Raw genomic sequence first — 19,070 nt, forward strand, 5'->3', positions numbered from 1 at the left:
GAGCATGGCGTATGAGCTTTACAAGAACGACATGGACAAGCCATTTCTGCTAGGACATTGCTGGAGGGAATTAAAGCATGATCAGAAATGAATCACGGAGGAGTGTAGCCATAAGCATTCTTTTTAATATGTTTAATATTTCGAATATTATAAAATATGTTTACTATTCCGAATTTTGTAAAATATGTTTAATATTCTAAAGTTTGTAAAATTTAATTGTTTTCTTTTTTATATAATAGAAAAAAAATAAATAATTGTTTTGTTATTTTATATAATTAAAGTTTGATAATTAATAAACACAAATTAAAAAATTATTATTTAAATGCTTGAGCAACCTTTTTTTGGGTTTTCTAGTAATAGAGTGATTTTGCTTAAGTTTCTCTTAGGATTGTTTTACTTAATTTAGTATTAATTATATAAGTAATTAATATGAGAGTAACTATGGAGGGTTGTTACACTAATGATGGTCTTATTGTCTTTTTCATGTGAGAACAACGGTGCACATTAGGTTTTGTCCTCTTAGGCCATCCTTTTTATCCAATCATTTAAGATGTGATTTGCTTACATACAAAATTGGTGTGCAAGTAGGTGTTAATGTAGTCTTCGTATATACTAATCGTAATAAACCTGGTTATTGAAAAAAAAGAAAGAAGTTGGATGAAACTTTTGAGATTAGTTTAGGTGCATGCAACTTCGGATGCTGATTCTTCCAAAATTTTGTAAACAGTGCAAAGTAAAGAACATGAGATAAAAAAAAAAAAAAAAAAAGGGAAGTGATATCTTTAGAAAAAGAAATAAGTATTTTTGTGCGTATATGGAAAAATGTAAAAGCCAACACAAAAATAAAATAAAAGGAGCAATGAGAAATAAAGTTGAAAATTGGTCCCCTTTTAATCTTTAAAAACACTTTAACTCAGAGAAAAGAAGATTCATCAAGAGGGGAACTATTTTGTTTAATTCTATAGGAAATGTCTTTTTTTGTTTGCTTTTTGTTAAATGTATCAAAATAAATAAATAATCATCTTGGTTTTTTTCAAAGATATTTTTTCTATTTGCTAAAATTTTCATTCAAGTTTTTTTCACACATACTTTTGGTTATGGAAATGAGAGGTGATAGTTTGGTGACGATTGAACCTCATGGGATGGAAATAGGCAAGTTGAGCTATATTTTAGACTAAAACCTTACCATTCATTGAGTTGGCAAAAACAAAAATTTAATATTGAAAAATCTTGAAACAAAACACAACACCAAAGAAAAAAAAGGCGGTGGGATGATTATCGTGCGAGCCACGACCGTCGAATAATAAAGAAGAGATGATCGTTGGGGAAATAAATGGACATGGCATAAAATTACAAACAACAATTACTTTCTTCTCTAGTTGTTGGTCCCTCAACGACAACAACAACATGAACCTCTCAATTCCTTGATAATGATGACTGATGTAGTTGAGTTGAGCCAGCCCATTAATGGAATTTAATAAATTTAAAATAGAAGCAACAAAAAAAAAGAGTTGCTATACAAAGGGGAGAAAAAAATAGTTTTAATTTACCCAAAGGCTAAAACCAACAGTGAAAAAAAGGCAAATTCTTCAATAGCCCATATCATTTTTTTTACATATTGATGATGTTATGTTATTTTGGTTATTTCTTTTGGCACGTCCACCCACTTTAAACGATGCTTTCAAATGCAACTTGTGTGTGACATGTTGGTTTTAAGCTCGATGATGAGTCTCCAAGGCCTCTTAGGAGCTTAAGCACGTCGGCTTCATCGTCCAGGAAGTACTTAGCTTTGCTTGGTTTTCTTCCCACCGTGCACGCGTAAACCTCTGGCTGAATAAGAAGCTCTGGATTTGTTATCGTGCTTAGTATGCTCTCGAACATATCCTCGTCTGATCTATCGTCTCCTATGCACATCACAAGCTCCGGTGGATTCCCGCTTTCTACCATTTCTCGGATTACTTTTTCAGCAGCTAGACCTTTGCTTACACCCTAAGTTCATTACAATGCATCGAGTCCATTATATATAACTTTCCATGTAAGTCCTAGTATTCTCAAGATTTGCAAAATATTTGTGTGGATGGAAGTGAACTAGATATATGCTTTTTATATACCTGTGGTTTGACTTCAACGATGTGTTGACCTCTTTTGACAACGACAGGCTCATTTGCAAGCACGCTCTCTAGATGATCAAGAAGCTCCTTAGCTTGACATGATCCAAAGTCTGGATCTGCGTCTTGATGGTGCCAAACCAAAGCACTCTCTTTGAACTCTATACTAGTCCCATCTGTTGCCTCCATATACGATCTCATAACCGGTTCCACCATTGACCTCCACTCTGTATCCGTAGACGAGTAACAAGTCTCCCACTCACCCTTGCTATTCCACCTACCACCCACAACATGAAAGTGCCTTTCATAAGTTTCTTCATAAGAAGAAAAAAAAAACAAGACAAAACTGTGCATTCATAGTATATATACCTTATGAAGTATCCATGTTCAGCTGCTATTCCAAGATTCTCACAAGGAGATAACCAATTGCTCAGAGACTCTTTTCCTCTTCCACTAACAATAAACACAGTGTTTTTGGGATCTTCACATAGAGCTTTCAGAACAGAGACAACCTCGGCGCTTGGATCTTGAGCAATGGAGCTTTCAGGAACAAGAGTGCCATCATAATCAAGAAATATAGCTCTTCTCTCTTTATTCCTATAGATAGGGACAATGTGTTCCACAGATAGCTTCCTAAAACTTGGAGAGAGCGACAAAACTCTGAATCCCAATCCAAATCCAATACCCCAACAACGTTTACTATAATGATCACGGCAAGCTCTCTCAAGATCCTGCATAAAGCTCTTTGCCCAGTAACCAACACCATGAGTGCTAATATAGTTGTAATGTTTCTCATGCCGTAGTTGCTTCTCGTTCTCACTCATTTTAAGAGCAGAGTTCACCGCCTCAGCCACAGCATCTACATCCCATGGATTCACTCTAATGGCACCACTCAAAGAAGGCGAGCAACCAATAAACTCAGACACAACAAGTGTGCTTGTGCGGGGAGATGAATCATTATTAAGAGCCTTGTTACGAATCCCTTGCCTGCAGACTATATACTTATAAGGAACCAAGTTCATACCATCCCTCATTGCATTCACTAAGCAACAATCAGCTGCAGCATAATACGCGGTTTTCTCAGCACGTGGAACAAGACGATCGATCAACACTATTGGCTTATAATCAGAAGTACCGTAACGCTCATTGATCCTTTTTGCAGTCACATACGTCTCTCTTTTAGCTTCTTCCACATCTTTACCAGAAGATCTTGCTGGATTCACTATCTGAACAAGAACAACCTTCCCTCTCAAATTCCAATACGTTTCAAAGAGATGCTCCATTGCAATAAGCTTTAAGCTTATACCTTTAAATATATCCATATCATCAATGCCAAGAACAAGCTTCTTCCCTTTAAACTGTTCTTGAATCTCTTTCGTCTTCGCCAAGGTAGAGTCAAGACTCAAAACAGATTCCAATCTACCCATATGGACACCAACAGGAAGGATTTTTATATACACAGTCCGACCAAAGTAATCAAGCCCTATATGGCCACGCTTAGACTCGTAATCAAGACCAAGCATTCTACTACAGCAAGACAAGAAATGTCTCGCGTAATCAAACGTGTGGAATCCAATAAGATCACAGTTCAACAAACCTCTCAAAATCTCGTCGCGGACAGGTAACGTGCGGTAGATCTCGGAAGAAGGGAAAGGACTATGGAGGAAGAAACCAAGCTTGATCCTATTAAAACGTTTCCTCAAGAACGTAGGAAGAACCATGAGATGATAATCTTGAATCCAAACGTAATCATCCTCAGGGTTGATAACTTCCATAACCCTGTCTGAGAATATCTTGTTGGCAGAGACATAAGCTTGCCATAGACGTCTGTCGAAACGATCTCCATGATCAGGAAACATTGGAAGCATGTAATGAAACAATGGCCAGAGCTGATGTTTACAGAAACCAAGATAGAACATTTCTTGCAACTCCTTAGACAAAAACGTTGCAACGCAGTTAAAGTCCTCTAAAAGCTTCTGCGAGACTTCTTCTTGCTCACTAGACTCGATGTCTNTGTCTCGCGTAATCAAACGTGTGGAATCCAATAAGATCACAGTTCAACAAACCTCTCAAAATCTCGTCGCGGACAGGTAACGTGCGGTAGATCTCGGAAGAAGGGAAAGGACTATGGAGGAAGAAACCAAGCTTGATCCTATTAAAACGTTTCCTCAAGAACGTAGGAAGAACCATGAGATGATAATCTTGAATCCAAACGTAATCATCCTCAGGGTTGATCACTTCCATAACCCTGTCTGAGAATATCTTGTTGGCAGAGACATAAGCTTGCCATAGACGTCTGTCGAAACGATCTCCATGATCAGGAAACATTGGAAGCATGTAATGAAACAATGGCCAGAGCTGATGTTTACAGAAACCAAGATAGAACATTTCTTGCAACTCCTTAGACAAAAACGTTGCAACGCAGTTAAAGTCCTCTAAAAGCTTCTGCGAGACTTCTTCTTGCTCACTAGACTCGATGTCTACGTTAAGTGATCCAACGTAGAGGAACTCTGTTTCTGAAGAGAAACCATCTTTGAGTTGTAACTGAAGAGAGTCTTCGTCCCAGCTAAAACACCATTTACCAGTTTCCGCATCTCTTTTGGATAGGAGTGGTAACATATTAGCAACTATGATCTTCCTCTCACGTGAAACACCGGAGGAAGAAGTTGTTACTTCAGAGGATAAATCTCCTCTGTCTCCATCTACGTCGGAGATGATTCCCGGAACAGTCATGACGCGTGGAAGAGTTCTTGGAGTGTGAGGAAAATCTAAAAGATCCCAAGATGACAAGTCTAGAAAATTAGCACAAGATCTTGACACCATGGAGGAGAGAAACAGAGCTAAGTGCTTGTCTCTTGTTCCAAAACCTTAAAAATGACAACAACAACAAGAAAGAAAACAAAAAAAATCAATAACCTTAAAAAAAACAAAACTTTCTTGTTTCAGATTCAAGAAAATATAATTATAATTATGAACATATTAAATCACCATTTCCATTTAAAAGAAACTGGTTCCTTTAACTTATATTTTTATAGCCATATAAAAACTGAATTCAAACAAAAATATAATCAAGATCGATTCATAAAAAAAAAAACCTAACTATGTAACAAAATCATCATTTCAGGCTAATTGTAATCACAAAGTTACGGATCGAGATTACATTTATAAAAAATTATCACAGTGTTAGCGTCAAATTAAAATAAACACCACACACCAATGAAACAGTAAACATAAACGAAACGTAAATGTATAAAAATATATAATCTTTATAGAAACGTTCCGACGAAACAAGATGAGAAGAAAGAAAGAAAGAAAAAAAAAGTCGTCAAATCTCGACGACAAAGAAATCACCGGGAGACTCACCTTGGCCGTTGTGGTTTGTATATTATTGATCACTAAACCAATAAAGGAATGGGAGAAGAAGAAAGGTTAAAAAAAGCTTTCACGGAGGAGGAAGACGAAAGAGACTCGGACAGAACTGTTTTGGATATTCGCACCACTCAGAGAGAGATACAGAGAGAGAAGAGAGATAGATTAATGCAGATAACGAAAAAATAAGTATTAAAAAAAAATGCAAAATGTGCATATTACACGTTTTCTAACGATCTTTTTTTGCGTATTATATAATATTTGATAATAATATTAGTAGCTTTTTTTTTTTTGCTCTGTACGGGTTTTATTTTCGAGATAATGTTTTTGGATAGGTCTTTTTTTTTGGGACGCCGTCATTGGAAATTACGTGGATGTCCCCCTTTACCTTCTTCTTATCTTCCAATTTTTTTGAGTTGGTAGATGCAAAAGTTGCAAACTGGTATAGTATAATGTTTTATATGGTGGTTGTTGTTGTTGTTGGATTTACAATTTTTAAGATAGTATAATCTTGTTGTGTTGGCATTTTGATTTAAATTTAACAACTTGTATCTTACATATTTATTGTTTGGTGTTTTTATGGATAATATATGAGGTCCCCTTTTACATTTTATATACTAAGTATATATTAAACAACTGTTTTTTTTTTCTTCTAATAGGAAACGGCTGTTAATATAGCGTTAGAATCGGTCAAAACTCAAAAAACACCGGAAAAAAAAATATCAGGTTAATTACTATTGTTAATATAATTATTCAAACCATTTAATTTAAGGCTACAACAAGAAAAGATTTAAAGGGATTTAAACCAAATTGTCCACATTAATTACACCTTTGAACATGATTTGTTTATACTACATGCATGTCTAAGACTAAAATCAGAAAAATATTAATCTAAGAATCGAAAAAATAAATATCAATACACAACAAACTACTAAAAAAAAAAGATACTATGTGTTTTGTTGACAAGTCGTTTCATAGTCACACAGAGTCTATAAACTCTATAAAAAGTGGAAACAACGTTTAAAATAATAAATCTGATTGGTGACATGAATTATTGAAGTCTGAGTTGGAGAGAATATATAATTGGATTGTTGATGTTATCCACCGGTCAATGAAGAAAAATGCCTACACACGATCTACTAGAGACTCTATCCATAATCCATATATAAAGAATATATTATTGTTTTAAATTTTAACCATGGAACATGCAAAAGAAAAAAATCAAATACTATACAGTCATACTCATAAGACATCAAAAAAAGAACAGCACGCGGGTGACTTGAGCCACAACGTCCACTAAACTCAGTGGCTGGAAGGTAAATAAACCAATGATGAACCTAAAAGGTAAGGACGTCTTTTTACTTCCATGTTGTCTCGACAGTCAATGCGGATTGGGAGATTGGATCCGCCGTATCCGATAGACTCTTTCTTCTTCTTTTTTTTTTCTCCTTTTTTTTTTGAAATATACTTTTTCAATATATTTAAAATAGAAAAATAAAAAATCACGACTTCTAGTCTCTTCCTGTCCTCGAAAGAGCCACGAGCGTGGGTATTTTAATTTATATCAAACTAATATTGATGCTTATCTTTTATGTAAAGAAAAAAAAAAAAAAAGCAAAACACTTTCTTTCCTATAAATTTCTTTATCTCCAAACATAATATGTATTCTTGAATCTTTGATATTATTCCCCGCAAAAGAAAACTTTAGATTCCGCCCCAAAAAAATCCATTATCTCTTGTTTACATTTCTGTTTCCAAATAGTAAAAAAAAAAACATTTTTTCCGGAAAAGAAACGTTTTATTCATCTTTTTATTCTTTATCCAGACAGACATCAACGTCGGCTAAGGTGGGGTTCGTCGATATGAACCAATGATAATTAGACACGAAGAGAGGTTCGTATGGGTTGTACAGTCCAAGTGGGTTCCATAGATTGGTGTAAACTTGAAACTAAGGATCAGAATGTTTCCCGAATGGATAAGTGTTTGGAGAGGATATGATATTTTTTTTTTCTTTTCTTTTTTGCAAATGCGTTTCCACTTACGTAAGTAAAGTCAAAAACATGTGTTTTAACCAATTAAGAAATGACACGTTAGAATGATCAAAGTTTTTTACATGGGAAAGGATCTGTGCACGTCTGTATCAAACAAAACCCACCTTCGAACCTTCTCCCTTTCTTCTTTATGATAACCCGGTTGTCTCATAGCTGTAACATCAAAGTACATTTAACCAATTTATATAACCGACATATTCAAACTCTTTTAAACAAAAAATAATTCGTTTTTTTTTCCTTTTTGTTATTACACTGTTTTGTGTTTTGTATTTTTGTTAATTAGCTGTCATCGAGTGTCTAATGTACTACTACTGTTGATTTTGATATATATATATTTTTTTTCCTTACCTTCTTCTAAGACTTCGCATATATATCGCATATATATATATATATCATATAGTACGTTCGATATTTTTTTTACTTGATATTTGTGTTTTATTTTTGTACTCACCAAAGTTGTGTTAATGTATAATTTAAGACCGGACGACAAAAAAATATAAATTAGATCGAGTTATACGGCACCAAGTACTTTGACTACGACATCAAACGTACGTAGTTACTTCTTCACCGGGCCCGCCCGATCCCCAGAACGTAAAATGGAACCATACCGGAAACCGTTTGATCAGGATAGAAAGAGCAAGGGGCTTTGTTTTCGTTGTGGTGACAAGTGGAATCCTGGTCACAGATGTAAGGACAGAGAATTCAAGTATATTATTACAGGCTTAGGCCATCATTAATGGGAAAACACCAAGGGTGTTCTAAGCCCAAAAAAATTATAAAAATAATGAATAGTGTCTTAGAACACTTTTTTAGTTCTTTATGTAGAACTGATTTAAGCCCAATTCTTATTTGACGTGGCTTCATGTGATTGGACGAGATTTTTTGGAAAAAAGAAAATATTTCATTTATGTAAGTATGCAATTTAAATGTTAATTTATAAGTTTTTATAATTGTAATATGTTTAAGAATATTATATTAATTTATAAGTATACAATTGCTTTTATATAAGTAAGCAATTTAAATGTTATTTTATAAGTTTTTATAATTGTAATATGTTTAAGAATATTATATTAATTTATAAGTATACAATTGCTTTTATATAAGTAAGCAATTTAAATGTTATTTTATAAGTTTTTATAATTGTAATATGTTTAAGAATATTATATTAATTTATAAGTATACAATTGCTTTTATATAAGTAAGCAATTTAAATGTTATTTTATAAGTTTTTATAATTGTAATATGTTTAAGAATATTATATTAATTTATAAGTATACAATTGCTTTTATATAAGTAAGCAATTTAAATGTTATTTTATAAGTTTTTATAATTGTAATATGTTTAAGAATATTATATTAATTTATAAGTATACAATTGCTTTTATATAAGTAAGCAATTTAAATGTTATTTTATAAGTTTTTATAATTTGTAAAATGTTTATGAATATTATTTCACTATATGTTTATTCTAAGAACACCATAATTAGTTCTCCCATTTTTTTTACCTATGATCTTAACAACTGATGTAACATTATTTTCACTATATATTTAATCTAATAACACAAAAAAGTTCTCCCATTAATGATGCTCTTATACCAACTGCCAACTGGACTCTCTCTGTTACATTTATATATAGTTCTAGTCAAGTACTATGTGATTTATGATAGTACTCACGAGTCACGACTTCCGCTAATTAGCCTTTTAATTTACGTTCTCATTACATTACAATGCATATAGAATTTAAAATAGTTCATACCGACAAGAAAATTCGTGACGTAAAGAATAACTAGGGGACACACATAAATAAAGACAAATGAATATACATTTCATACAAAAAAAAAAAAACTTATCCAATGAGATTGCTTGGATATATTTCATTTAGGAAAAAAAGCAAGACTGAATTTGGAGTCAGAGAAAATAATAAAACGAAAGAGAAAGGATAACAAAAAAAAATTAGAGAAGCACGTGTTTTCATTTTTTAAACAATTGAGCTGTTTCTTTGAGTATATTATCCAAAGTCAGATCGCTTTCAGACAAATTAATACCAGTCAGTCGGGAACATTGACAGCTCGAGCAGAGGATCTTCATCTTCGGATTTGGTCAGGTCCGGTATGACTTTTTCTAGCCAGTTTAACTTTTGAATTTTAGTTTCCATGGCCCGTTAGTTAGCCCACCTATGCTCTAAGCACTTCCTGGACTACTTTTATCTAATTTTGTTGTTTGCGACCATTGCTTGTGATGTATGTATTTCAAATTCGACCTTTAACTTGACTAAAATGTATAAGTAGAATTGAGGAAGACGAAAGTGACATCCGAATAAACAATCCAAGAAAAGAAAGATTTGTTTGAGGTTAAAAAGTTTCATAAACCTTACTGCAAAACACATAATAAATTTGTACAAATCAATCTCATATATCAAATGAGATTACTCTTTTTGGTATCCTCTTTACACATACATACAAGTTTTTCACTTACAACTTAGGCAAACTATGTCTAACAACCGCATAATGCATATTGTTAGACAAATAAAAGATTGGCTATACCCACATTATGTGACAATGTAAATCATAATCTGGTACACATAATTCACACATATCATTTGTACACAAGTTTGTATATGAAAGGATAAAAAAAAAATACTCTATATCTAAAGGAGGATTTCTTGAGCTATAAACTCTATAACCCCTTAAAGTTAAACCTCCACAAAACAAAATTTCTTCAGCTATATATCTAATTCACTTTTTTTCTCTCTCTTTTTAGTAAATTAAAACACAACAAAAGCATTTACAAAAAAAGATCAAAATACCCCTTTTTTAGACATGGTAGATCATACCAACTTCTAAAGTAGAAGCGTGAGGAGACGTCAGCATATTTCTAGGACCTCTAGTGTTCCTCCTAAGAAACTCATAGCAGACGTTAATGGCAAGTCTCTTGACTAACCCTGATCCTTGTTTCGCTTTCATATACGCGTTCCCCATTATATAAGCCACACCTCCCTCACGAGCCTCCGTTAGCTCCATTAACTCCTGCCTAGTTTCCTTCTCTATCTTTGGAGTCTCTGGGACAACAAACCTAACCCTCTTTTTGACCTTACTCTTCTTCTTAGGTTTTGGTGATCGTATCTCTGACGTCCCGGGCTTATCCGGGTCGTCGCCATCGCTTTCGTAGTGATCCTGCATTCCTTGCATGTACGTGGAACAAGTTCCAACAACTGACATTCTATCATCCTCCTCTCCGTTGGCCTCTGCAGCGGTGGCAGTTGCAGCCTCAGTACGGATAAACTCGGCAATGCTACATACAAGATCGCCTTCAAACTCGAAATCATCTTTGTGGACATCACGGTAACCATACCGGACAATGCAACGGTAGATCCGGTACTCTTTCGGACCAATACGTCCGACTAGAAACCGTTCCTGGGGACGTACATGCGGAACCGTTACTGATTTGATGCAGAGGAAGACAAGAACCTGGTGGAAGGCAGGGAGGTTGGTAACGAAATGAGAGAAGATTGCAGGGACGCCAGAGACAAGCTCCGTGTGGATGAGTCCAAGGCCACGGACACGTGCAATGCCGAGAGTTTGACCAAGGCTGAGAAGCCAGTTGACTGAGACTTTGTTTTGGACGTCATACTCATAGCGCTTGAATGTTCCGTAGTGCCAAGTACACATCGAGAGAAGGAAGCAAAAGGAGAGTGCGATTGGAACCCATGCGCCTTCGAGAAACTTGATCAGGGAAGCTGAGAAGTAGAGAGCTTCGATTGTGCCAAAGAATACAACAAATGCTATAGCGAAGAAGACGCTCTTGTGCCAGCATAGTACAATAACTAGTGACATTAGACATGTTGTCACAAGCATAACGGTTATAACCGCCAAACCTATACAGAAAACATTATCAACGGTTACTTAGCTATGGTAGCTAGCGCAATGGTAGTAACCAGACTAAAATGAAATGATTTAGTTATATATACCTGAAGCATTACCCAACCGCTTGGTGTCTCTGAAACCAATGGTGACAGCTAAACAGAGGATCATCAAGATCCAGTTGATCTCAGGGATGTAAATCTGACCGTGGATTTTAGATGAAGTATGAACAATCTTAACTTTGGGGAAGCATCCTAATGCAGAGCATTGTTTGATAATCGAAAATGTTCCGGTGATGATGGCTTGACTACCAACTACAGCAGCGAGTATGGCGATGACAAGAACTGGCCATCTTAGTTTCTCTGGTACAGATACATAAAACCCTATATTGTATTCAGTTTCAATTACATGATGCTGAGAGAGATAAGCTGCTTGTCCCATGTAGGCAAGTATCAAGGACGGGTAAACAAGTGAGGTAAAAGCAATCTGCAACAAGAGCACGATCGTCTGAGACAACGAAGAAAGAAATGTAAAGAAGGCAAAACAGAGAAGAGAAGACTTCATAAAAACCTTAATTGAGAGCTGAGAAAAATGTCCTAGATCTGCAAACATTGCTTCAGAACCTGAATACGAGTAAGAAAAGTGAGTCAAGTTTTCTTATTCTTCTTCTTCAGCTCGTAAAGCAACCAAAATTGGTTTTTCTTTTTAATTTGTTGCACCTGTAATGCAGAGCAAGATCCCACCAAGAGACATCCAGCCTCTACTTTGAGTTTTCTTGAGGAACGTGTACATGTAATAAGGAGAAAGCGCTTGATACACATGCGGGTTCCAATGGAAAATGTTGTAAACACCAATGGCACTGATGCACATTAGCCACAACAGAATCACCGGAGCAAACAAAAACCCGACCCTATGTGTACCGTAGTGCTGGAGCGCAAACAAACCAATCAGAATTATACAAGCAGCAGGGACTTCTATGTCTGCATAAAACAAAGCAAAAAAAAAACTTTTCAAACACAATCACAATAACCTTATTTTGAGGCAAAAAGGTCAAAACTTTAACAACTGCAAGACTCTTTTGAACATGACAGTTACACTAAGTTCCAAATTTTTGGGTAGATGAGAGTTTCAGGGAAGGTTTTGGTATATCTATCCACTTGATGTCCAGAGAAGAATCCAAAACGCTTATTCAATAGCGTGGGGTCATCAAATTAAGGAACTGAAAGTGATATATATGACTCGAAATCGGGATGGCGCCACGACATTTAATTCGTGTTACGTGCAAAACTCTACCAAGCAATCGAATAAAACAGATGGTGGGGAACAACTGGCTCCACAGTTAAGGAAAAAAAAACCGACGACTTGGTATTGATTCTAAGACTCCATGAGTGATCAAATCATCTATGAACTAAACCAAAGTCTCCACTCTAAATAGGCCTAAGCTTGAGATTGAGACGGCTTATGTAACTTTTATCAAGAATAGTGAAAAAAACAAAAACAAAAAAAGACTCACACTTGTGATGCTCCTTAGACATTGAAAGCTCAACACCTGATACTGCAGAAAAAACTGTATTGACAAAAACAAATGAACAGTGGTTAAGTTAAAAAAAAAAACAAATCAATGATCTTGTCATTGACATAAAAACACACAAAAGAAACAAGTCAAAAGTTTATATATTTACCTGAAATAGCAGGGGTGAGAACACCATCACCAATCACCATACAAGTCCCAATCAAAGCAAGAACAAGCAAAATCTTCTGCAAAACTCCATGTTTCTCAAGGGTAGATTTCAAACTCGCTGCAAAACCAGACTGAGGCGTACCAATCGAGTCAGTCTTATACTCAAGAAGCTGCTCATCAGCCAACTGACAACTCGGTAACGAGTTGACCCGTGCGTGTCGACACAGAAGCGAGTAGAGAGCAAAAGTGCCTCCTTCGCCATTGTCATCAGCTCTGAGGACGATGAAAACGTATTTGAGAAGAGGGACGAGAGTGATTGTCCAAAAGATGAAAGACAAAACACCAAAGATCTCTTCGTTGGACTCAGAGTGATGAATGTCTTCAGCGAATGTGCTTTTGTAGACGTATAGAGGTGAGATACTCAAATCTCCGTATACAACTCCTAAGCTTTGAAACGCTAATGTCAACACTGTTCTCCATGATTCCTTCTGCAACCAAAAAAAAGAAAAGGGTTTGATTTAGAAATCGATGATTACGAGGGAGAGAGATGACGAATCTTCATAAAGGTGAGACCTTTATGATCGGAACCGATCTCAAATCTGGTGATGGCTCTCACCTTGACGATGTTTTGATAACTTCCTGATTCGATTTCCATGGTGGGTTTCTGGGGAACGAATAAAAGCTCAGGGATTTGAGAAGTCCATTGAGTGATGATGCGCTAATCAAAAATTCAAATCTGTGCTTTATTCACTCAGCACTCGGGACTGAACAGTTATGAGCAAACGAGAATGGTTAAGGAAGAAGAAGAAGAAACTTTTTTTAAGAATCTGAGGGGTAAATGCGAGAAAGGTCGAGAAAATGGTGAAAGGTGAACACGTAGAGGGATATTTGCGTATGGGGGTTTCTGGATTTAGACGACAAAGTTGAGATTTTTAAGAAAAATAGAGAGAGCGACGTCTTTTTAATTTTTTCTTTTGGGGTTAACCAAATTTTGAAGTTGTTTTGCCTTTGCTTACTTGTGAGAAAGAGATTTTGGTTTCGGCTTTTGAGGAGATGTAAAAGTGCCTTTGATTTGTTCCGAAATATATTGATTAGTCAAACTGTATATGCTAAGATTTTTTTTTTTGGATTTGTTTTTAATATAATTTAGATAAAATAAATGTATAACAATACTACAATAGTACCAAAAAAATAGTGTTTTACTATTAGGAAAATGAAAATGTGAAAGTGAGAGTGAAAAAGGTAATGGGAAAGGGTGGCGTTTTGATAAGTGGGATGTTGATTCATATAATTTAAAGCTTTATTTAAAGTGATTATCACATACCTTGAAGACAAAATTATGGTAAGAGAGAAAATAATAAGGAGAAGGAAAACAAAAAAAGTAATTAAATTTGGCTCTTTTTACTCAAACTTAACTTTAATAGTTTTTACTTGGCATTTCTATTGTTGATTTTGTTGTTATGTTTTTTTTTTATCTTTCAAAATATACCAAATTCAGATAAATGTGATATACTGTAAATAAATGTTATATTTGGTATATGGAAATTTTAAAGAAAAAATATAAATTACAAAACAAAAGAGAAAGAGTATAACATACAAAATTTAATAAGTAAGAAATATGCTGCAAATTAAACCCCACGGATCTTATCTTTATCTTATTATCTAAAGGTTAGGTTCAGGGCCAGGCTATATAAGAGCTCGACAAATGTTTTATCTATCACCTAATTTCAATATGTCATGTTTTGGAATTTATGAAACTAGACGATTATACGTAGTTATAACGTTATTAAATGAAAGTAGACAATTGTAATTATAACCTTATTAAATAGTTGTAATGGTTGGTGTTGCGTTGAAATTATGAATTTACTTTTGTTTTGTTACATATAAAAAAACTGATAAGAAAAAAATGTATTAAAATACATTGTAACAACGGTTATTTCGCTGCATGGCCCATAAAAGCTTCAATACAGATCAGTTATAAAAGAGCAATATTATATGATTTTCATTTTGATACGTTACTAACAATCTTAATATATTTTTTCCTAGCTTTATTATTTATATTAAAAAAACACAAATTTTGGTGTCTTTAAATTATTAAAACCTAGTGGACCATTTATTTAAGGAACATGAAATTTAGCAAATATTAAGCTTTCTAATTTTATTATTAGTTACATAATGATCAAAAACCAAAGTTCTAGTAATTTGCCAAAAAGAAAAAAAAAACAAAGTTCTCAACATCCATGATTCAAAAATGGTTAAACGATTTGCTTTAGCAGTTACCCTGTGTGATTCGGTTCCGTCCCATGTTCAATTCAAAACAGAAGCAAACGAGTGGATGAAACCTCTTGAGTTGTATATTCTGGCTTACCTAATTCTCAACAACTTGAATCTTTGTTTAGTTTATCTTGTGACATAAGAAATGTAAAAAACCTTAAGCAAATTTTTTAAAAAACAGATGACAGACCGCTAAATCCTTAATACTCCATACAGAGCCGGCACTGAACTTTCTAGGACTACAAGCCCCAAAAAAAAATTAATAATAATTGCAGTTTCTAGGGTCAAACTTGAGTAGTGGTGCCTATATCAATATAACTAAACCACTGGCCTAAAAAAAAATTTTGTAGAAAATAGCTGAAATTTTTCTTTTTTTATGCACGGCCGCAAGCCAATGCTTGGCTTGCTTGACCTCTTGGCCGGCTGTGACTCCATATACCATGTTATTGTTGATAATATTCGTGCTCCACGGCGTTTATACTTTCGTAGCACGAGTTGGTTTTAAATATATCAACTTTTACAACAAGTTATTGAATAACGTTACATAATATATACCAAACATATTGTATATGATTATCTAACACCCATGCTCTTCTAATTTAAGCAGCCATCTATTCATCAATAATATATCTATTTGCTTTTTAGCTTCGATGGTGGAATCTATAACAGAATAATTCTCTTTAGTAACCACTTTTTGGGCCATACTCCATTCAAGAAATAAGTATATAAAAAGTGTAATAATTCCATTTGAGGTTTTGTATGGAGATAACACATATATATTGATGTATATGGGACCTCTCTTATTTGATCTTTTACATTTGTCCCATTTTCGTGTAACGTAAAGAAGCCAAAATTAAGCTGACGGCATTATCTTCCAAATGGGGACGCCCTTTACTTTGTATGTGTTAATGCACAATCATGCGTCTACATAGAGATCCACATATTCGTGGATAATTTAAAGTTTTTTAAAAAACGAAATTAGATAACTAGAATGAAGCTTTATCTAATTCTAGTGACCATACATGTCGAATTTGGTTTGTTACCTTTTGTTTATTTTCTATAAGAAAATATCTTTTTTTTTTTTTTAATTTGGATACTTTTTTTCATGAGGGTTACATATTTTTCAAAAAATATACAAATATAAACAAAATTAGTAAGAACTTTAGAAATGATCCACGAGTGCATGATACGTATCAAGATCATAAGTTCATAACAGTTAGAAGCGTTTATTACGATCCCGGTTTGCCACAAACCGGTTTCCACGTGGTCATCTCTGTGCACATTTGGAATCCCGGTTAATATGGCGTGCTATATTGGACATACACGTGTGCANTGCAAAGAACGTGAAGTGTTCTCCAGTTTCTTGCAGAATCACAAACCAATAATTGTCAATGATTCGATTCTTTCTTATCACCTCGACCTCGTAGGTCATATCTGAAGACTGAAGACACCAGAATTGTCCATTTCATGAATTTATAAATAACATATATTTCATCTCTCTCATAAAGATTGATGTTTAGAAGGTTTTACACATTTAAAAAAAATAATAATTATTGAGTTTAAATATATTTTTTCTTTCTAAAGAGAAATTATTTAATTTTAAACTAATAATAATTCAAAATTTTAAATATTTTCAATGATTACTTTTTGAAATTTACAAAACATCAATCTTTGTGGGACAAAAAAATATCCCAAAACATCAATTTTTATGAGACAGAGGAAATATATATGTTTGAAAAAATAGTTAAAATAGGAGTTACGAACCTTACTAGTGGAGCTAGGTAGGCACTGGTATGACATGTGTGGATTCATTATGTTGAACCACCCTGGTCCATAGCATAGATAAAAGAAGCTAATGGTTTCAGGTATCATCAGATTTTTAATCCTCTAAATTTTGTTTTTCCTTTAGTTGAAAAAGTATAGAAAAGGTTATTAAAAAGACACAATCTACAGTATTAACTATACGTGGAACATCTACAAACGTTGGATTACGTTTCACACTACTATCTGATCGGAATTTTAAGAGTGAGAAGAATTTCACACCATAAGTGCATATGGGTGAAGTGTCAAAGTGAAAAAAGGAAAAAAAAAAAATATAAGGGTATAAGTTCAACGAGGGGCCCTGATTTGTCTTTTAAATACTTCATCTGTTTCAAAATATAAAATATTTTAGTCAAATCACGTATAATAAGAAATGTTTCCTTTTAAAAAGTTTAACCAATCAGAAACAAAACTGCATAAAACAAATAATAAAAAAATATAAAAGTAGTCTAAAAGTTGCCTCAAAAAAATGAAAACATCATATATTATGAAACAAAAAATCTTCTTTAAAACATCTTATATTATGAAACGGAAGGAGTATGTGTGATTCTTGATAAAATATTTTAAAAACTAAATAATGGGATAAACTATTTGATGATTGTTCAAATAACAAGAGAGACTTTCCTAGCTACTTTTGTTAGGTAATGGTTTTTTGTGTCGCTGCATCTCCGAGCTTGCGTCATTACAGCATATTACGACAGTGACTACGTACATGACACTAAATAATCTTGAACTTTAATTAGTTAGCTTTTGGCATATACTTAGCCGCCCCGATGGAGTCATTGTTTGGTGGAAGACTCTAATTTTTTTCATTTTGTACGTTTTCAATTTTAATGTTTTATCTACACACCTTAAACACCTTTGATTTTCTAGTTTAGGAGACGTGAGAAGCATTTAGAGCCATGAAAATTGATCCAACATCCGATATTAATATTTTGAAATAATAATTAAATTGCAAATCCTTGAAGCCGACAAATCTTATGACATATCCGCTTGGAATGAATCAACCATATAGTTTATATACAAACACAAATCGATATGTTTGTTACCTATAATTAGTTTAATCTTCTTGTCAAAAACTCTACAAATAAGGTTATATGCTGCTTAAAGTTGCAAGTGGCAACTATCTCGCGAATGGAACCATTAATCAGGAGTGGAGAGCGACATAAAATAGTACATAATTTGATGATTAAGTAAACTTATCACGAAGATAAAATAAAATAAAAAATCATGAAAAGGTCGTATTTATGTGATACTGTTGTCATTTAACGATCGATGTGAACACACACACGTGTATTACGATGGTCAACGACCTACTTTATTTTGTGGTCGGCCGATCATGATGTAAGCCCAAAAACGTTTCGTTTAAACTAAAGCCCATTAAAAAAAAAAACAGTTGCCATGATCAGAAATGACAGAATCAATCACTTATTAAGTATCAACATATCACACTAATGAGTAATGAGCACCACATCTTGTCTCCGTTGACCTAGACAATTTGCATCACTCCGACTGTTCCGTTACTCACTGAGACACTGAGTCACCCATCCACTCCGTTTTGTTTTATTTGTCTTTGGTAATTTTTTAAAGGAAACATGCCAAAAGCCAAAAGCTTTGGGTTCTAGCTTTGAGGATGACACATGAATTATATTCCAAGTGCAGTGGGAGTTAAATAAGGAAAGCTAAAAACTTTGGGTCTCGTTCGAATCACAATCTGTTATCCACAAAGTGTTCACCTTCGATCAAAACTATAGCGATTTCGAGATGCATAATGTTAAAGAAAGGATATGAGGTATGTGTGAGGCTAACAAAAGAAAAAGAGAGTGGAATAGTAAATTACTATTTGCATCTCAGTGGTGCAGTGTCACAGAACATTGGTGGAGAAGGAGAACGAAGAGACAATACAT

General features: G+C 34.1%; 2 protein-coding genes across 3 annotated transcripts; both read right to left on the reverse strand.

The window, feature by feature from the left end:
- LOC104750872 (probable alpha,alpha-trehalose-phosphate synthase [UDP-forming] 8) lies at positions 1,496-5,685 on the reverse strand. Of its 2 annotated transcripts, none has more exons than XM_010472723.2 (5): positions 5,472-5,685; positions 4,587-4,975; positions 2,478-4,117; positions 2,112-2,385; positions 1,496-1,989 (listed from the first exon to the last, which is right to left on the reverse strand). In XM_010472723.2, exons 2-5 carry the CDS (start codon positions 4,929-4,931, stop codon positions 1,669-1,671), a joined length of 2,580 nt encoding a protein of 859 aa, XP_010471025.1. In that variant the 5' UTR covers positions 4,932-4,975; positions 5,472-5,685; the 3' UTR covers positions 1,496-1,668. The 2 variants fall into 2 exon arrangements, with proteins under 2 accessions (XP_010471025.1, XP_010471024.1); XM_010472722.2 differs by having other exon boundaries at positions 2,478-3,688; positions 4,158-4,975.
- On the reverse strand, positions 10,059-14,102 carry LOC104750873 (potassium transporter 6-like). The gene is made up of 7 exons (XM_010472724.2): positions 13,685-14,102; positions 13,070-13,556; positions 12,901-12,954; positions 12,107-12,367; positions 11,958-12,010; positions 11,495-11,873; positions 10,059-11,401 (listed from the first exon to the last, which is right to left on the reverse strand). Exons 1-7 carry the CDS (start codon positions 13,721-13,723, stop codon positions 10,341-10,343), a joined length of 2,334 nt encoding a protein of 777 aa, XP_010471026.1. The 5' UTR covers positions 13,724-14,102; the 3' UTR covers positions 10,059-10,340.

The sequence above is a fragment of the Camelina sativa genome, chromosome 16 (assembly GCF_000633955.1).
Source record: "Camelina sativa cultivar DH55 chromosome 16, Cs, whole genome shotgun sequence".
Taxonomy (NCBI): Eukaryota; Viridiplantae; Streptophyta; class Magnoliopsida; order Brassicales; family Brassicaceae; genus Camelina; species Camelina sativa.

What these genes read in the sequence shown, in the direction of transcription:
- LOC104750872 (XM_010472723.2), bottom strand. Translation starts at nt 4,931, where the DNA reads ATGGTGTCAAGATCTTGTGCTAATTTTCTAGACTTGTCATCTTGGGAT. An exon ending in GAACATGGATACTTCATAAG is followed by an intron (nt 2,386 to 2,477) that starts GTATATATACTA and finishes TGTGGGTGGTAG; the next exon opens with GTGGAATAGCAAGGGTGAGT. An exon ending in TCGTTGAAGTCAAACCACAG is followed by an intron (nt 1,990 to 2,111) that starts GTATATAAAAAG and finishes TAATGAACTTAG; the next exon opens with GGTGTAAGCAAAGGTCTAGC.
- LOC104750873 (XM_010472724.2), bottom strand. Translation starts at nt 13,723, where the DNA reads ATGGAAATCGAATCAGGAAGTTATCAAAACATCGTCAAG. An exon ending in GTTATCAAAACATCGTCAAG is followed by an intron (nt 13,557 to 13,684) that starts GTGAGAGCCATC and finishes TTTTGGTTGCAG; the next exon opens with AAGGAATCATGGAGAACAGT. An exon ending in TCTCACCCCTGCTATTTCAG is followed by an intron (nt 12,955 to 13,069) that starts GTAAATATATAA and finishes TTGTCAATACAG; the next exon opens with TTTTTTCTGCAGTATCAGGT.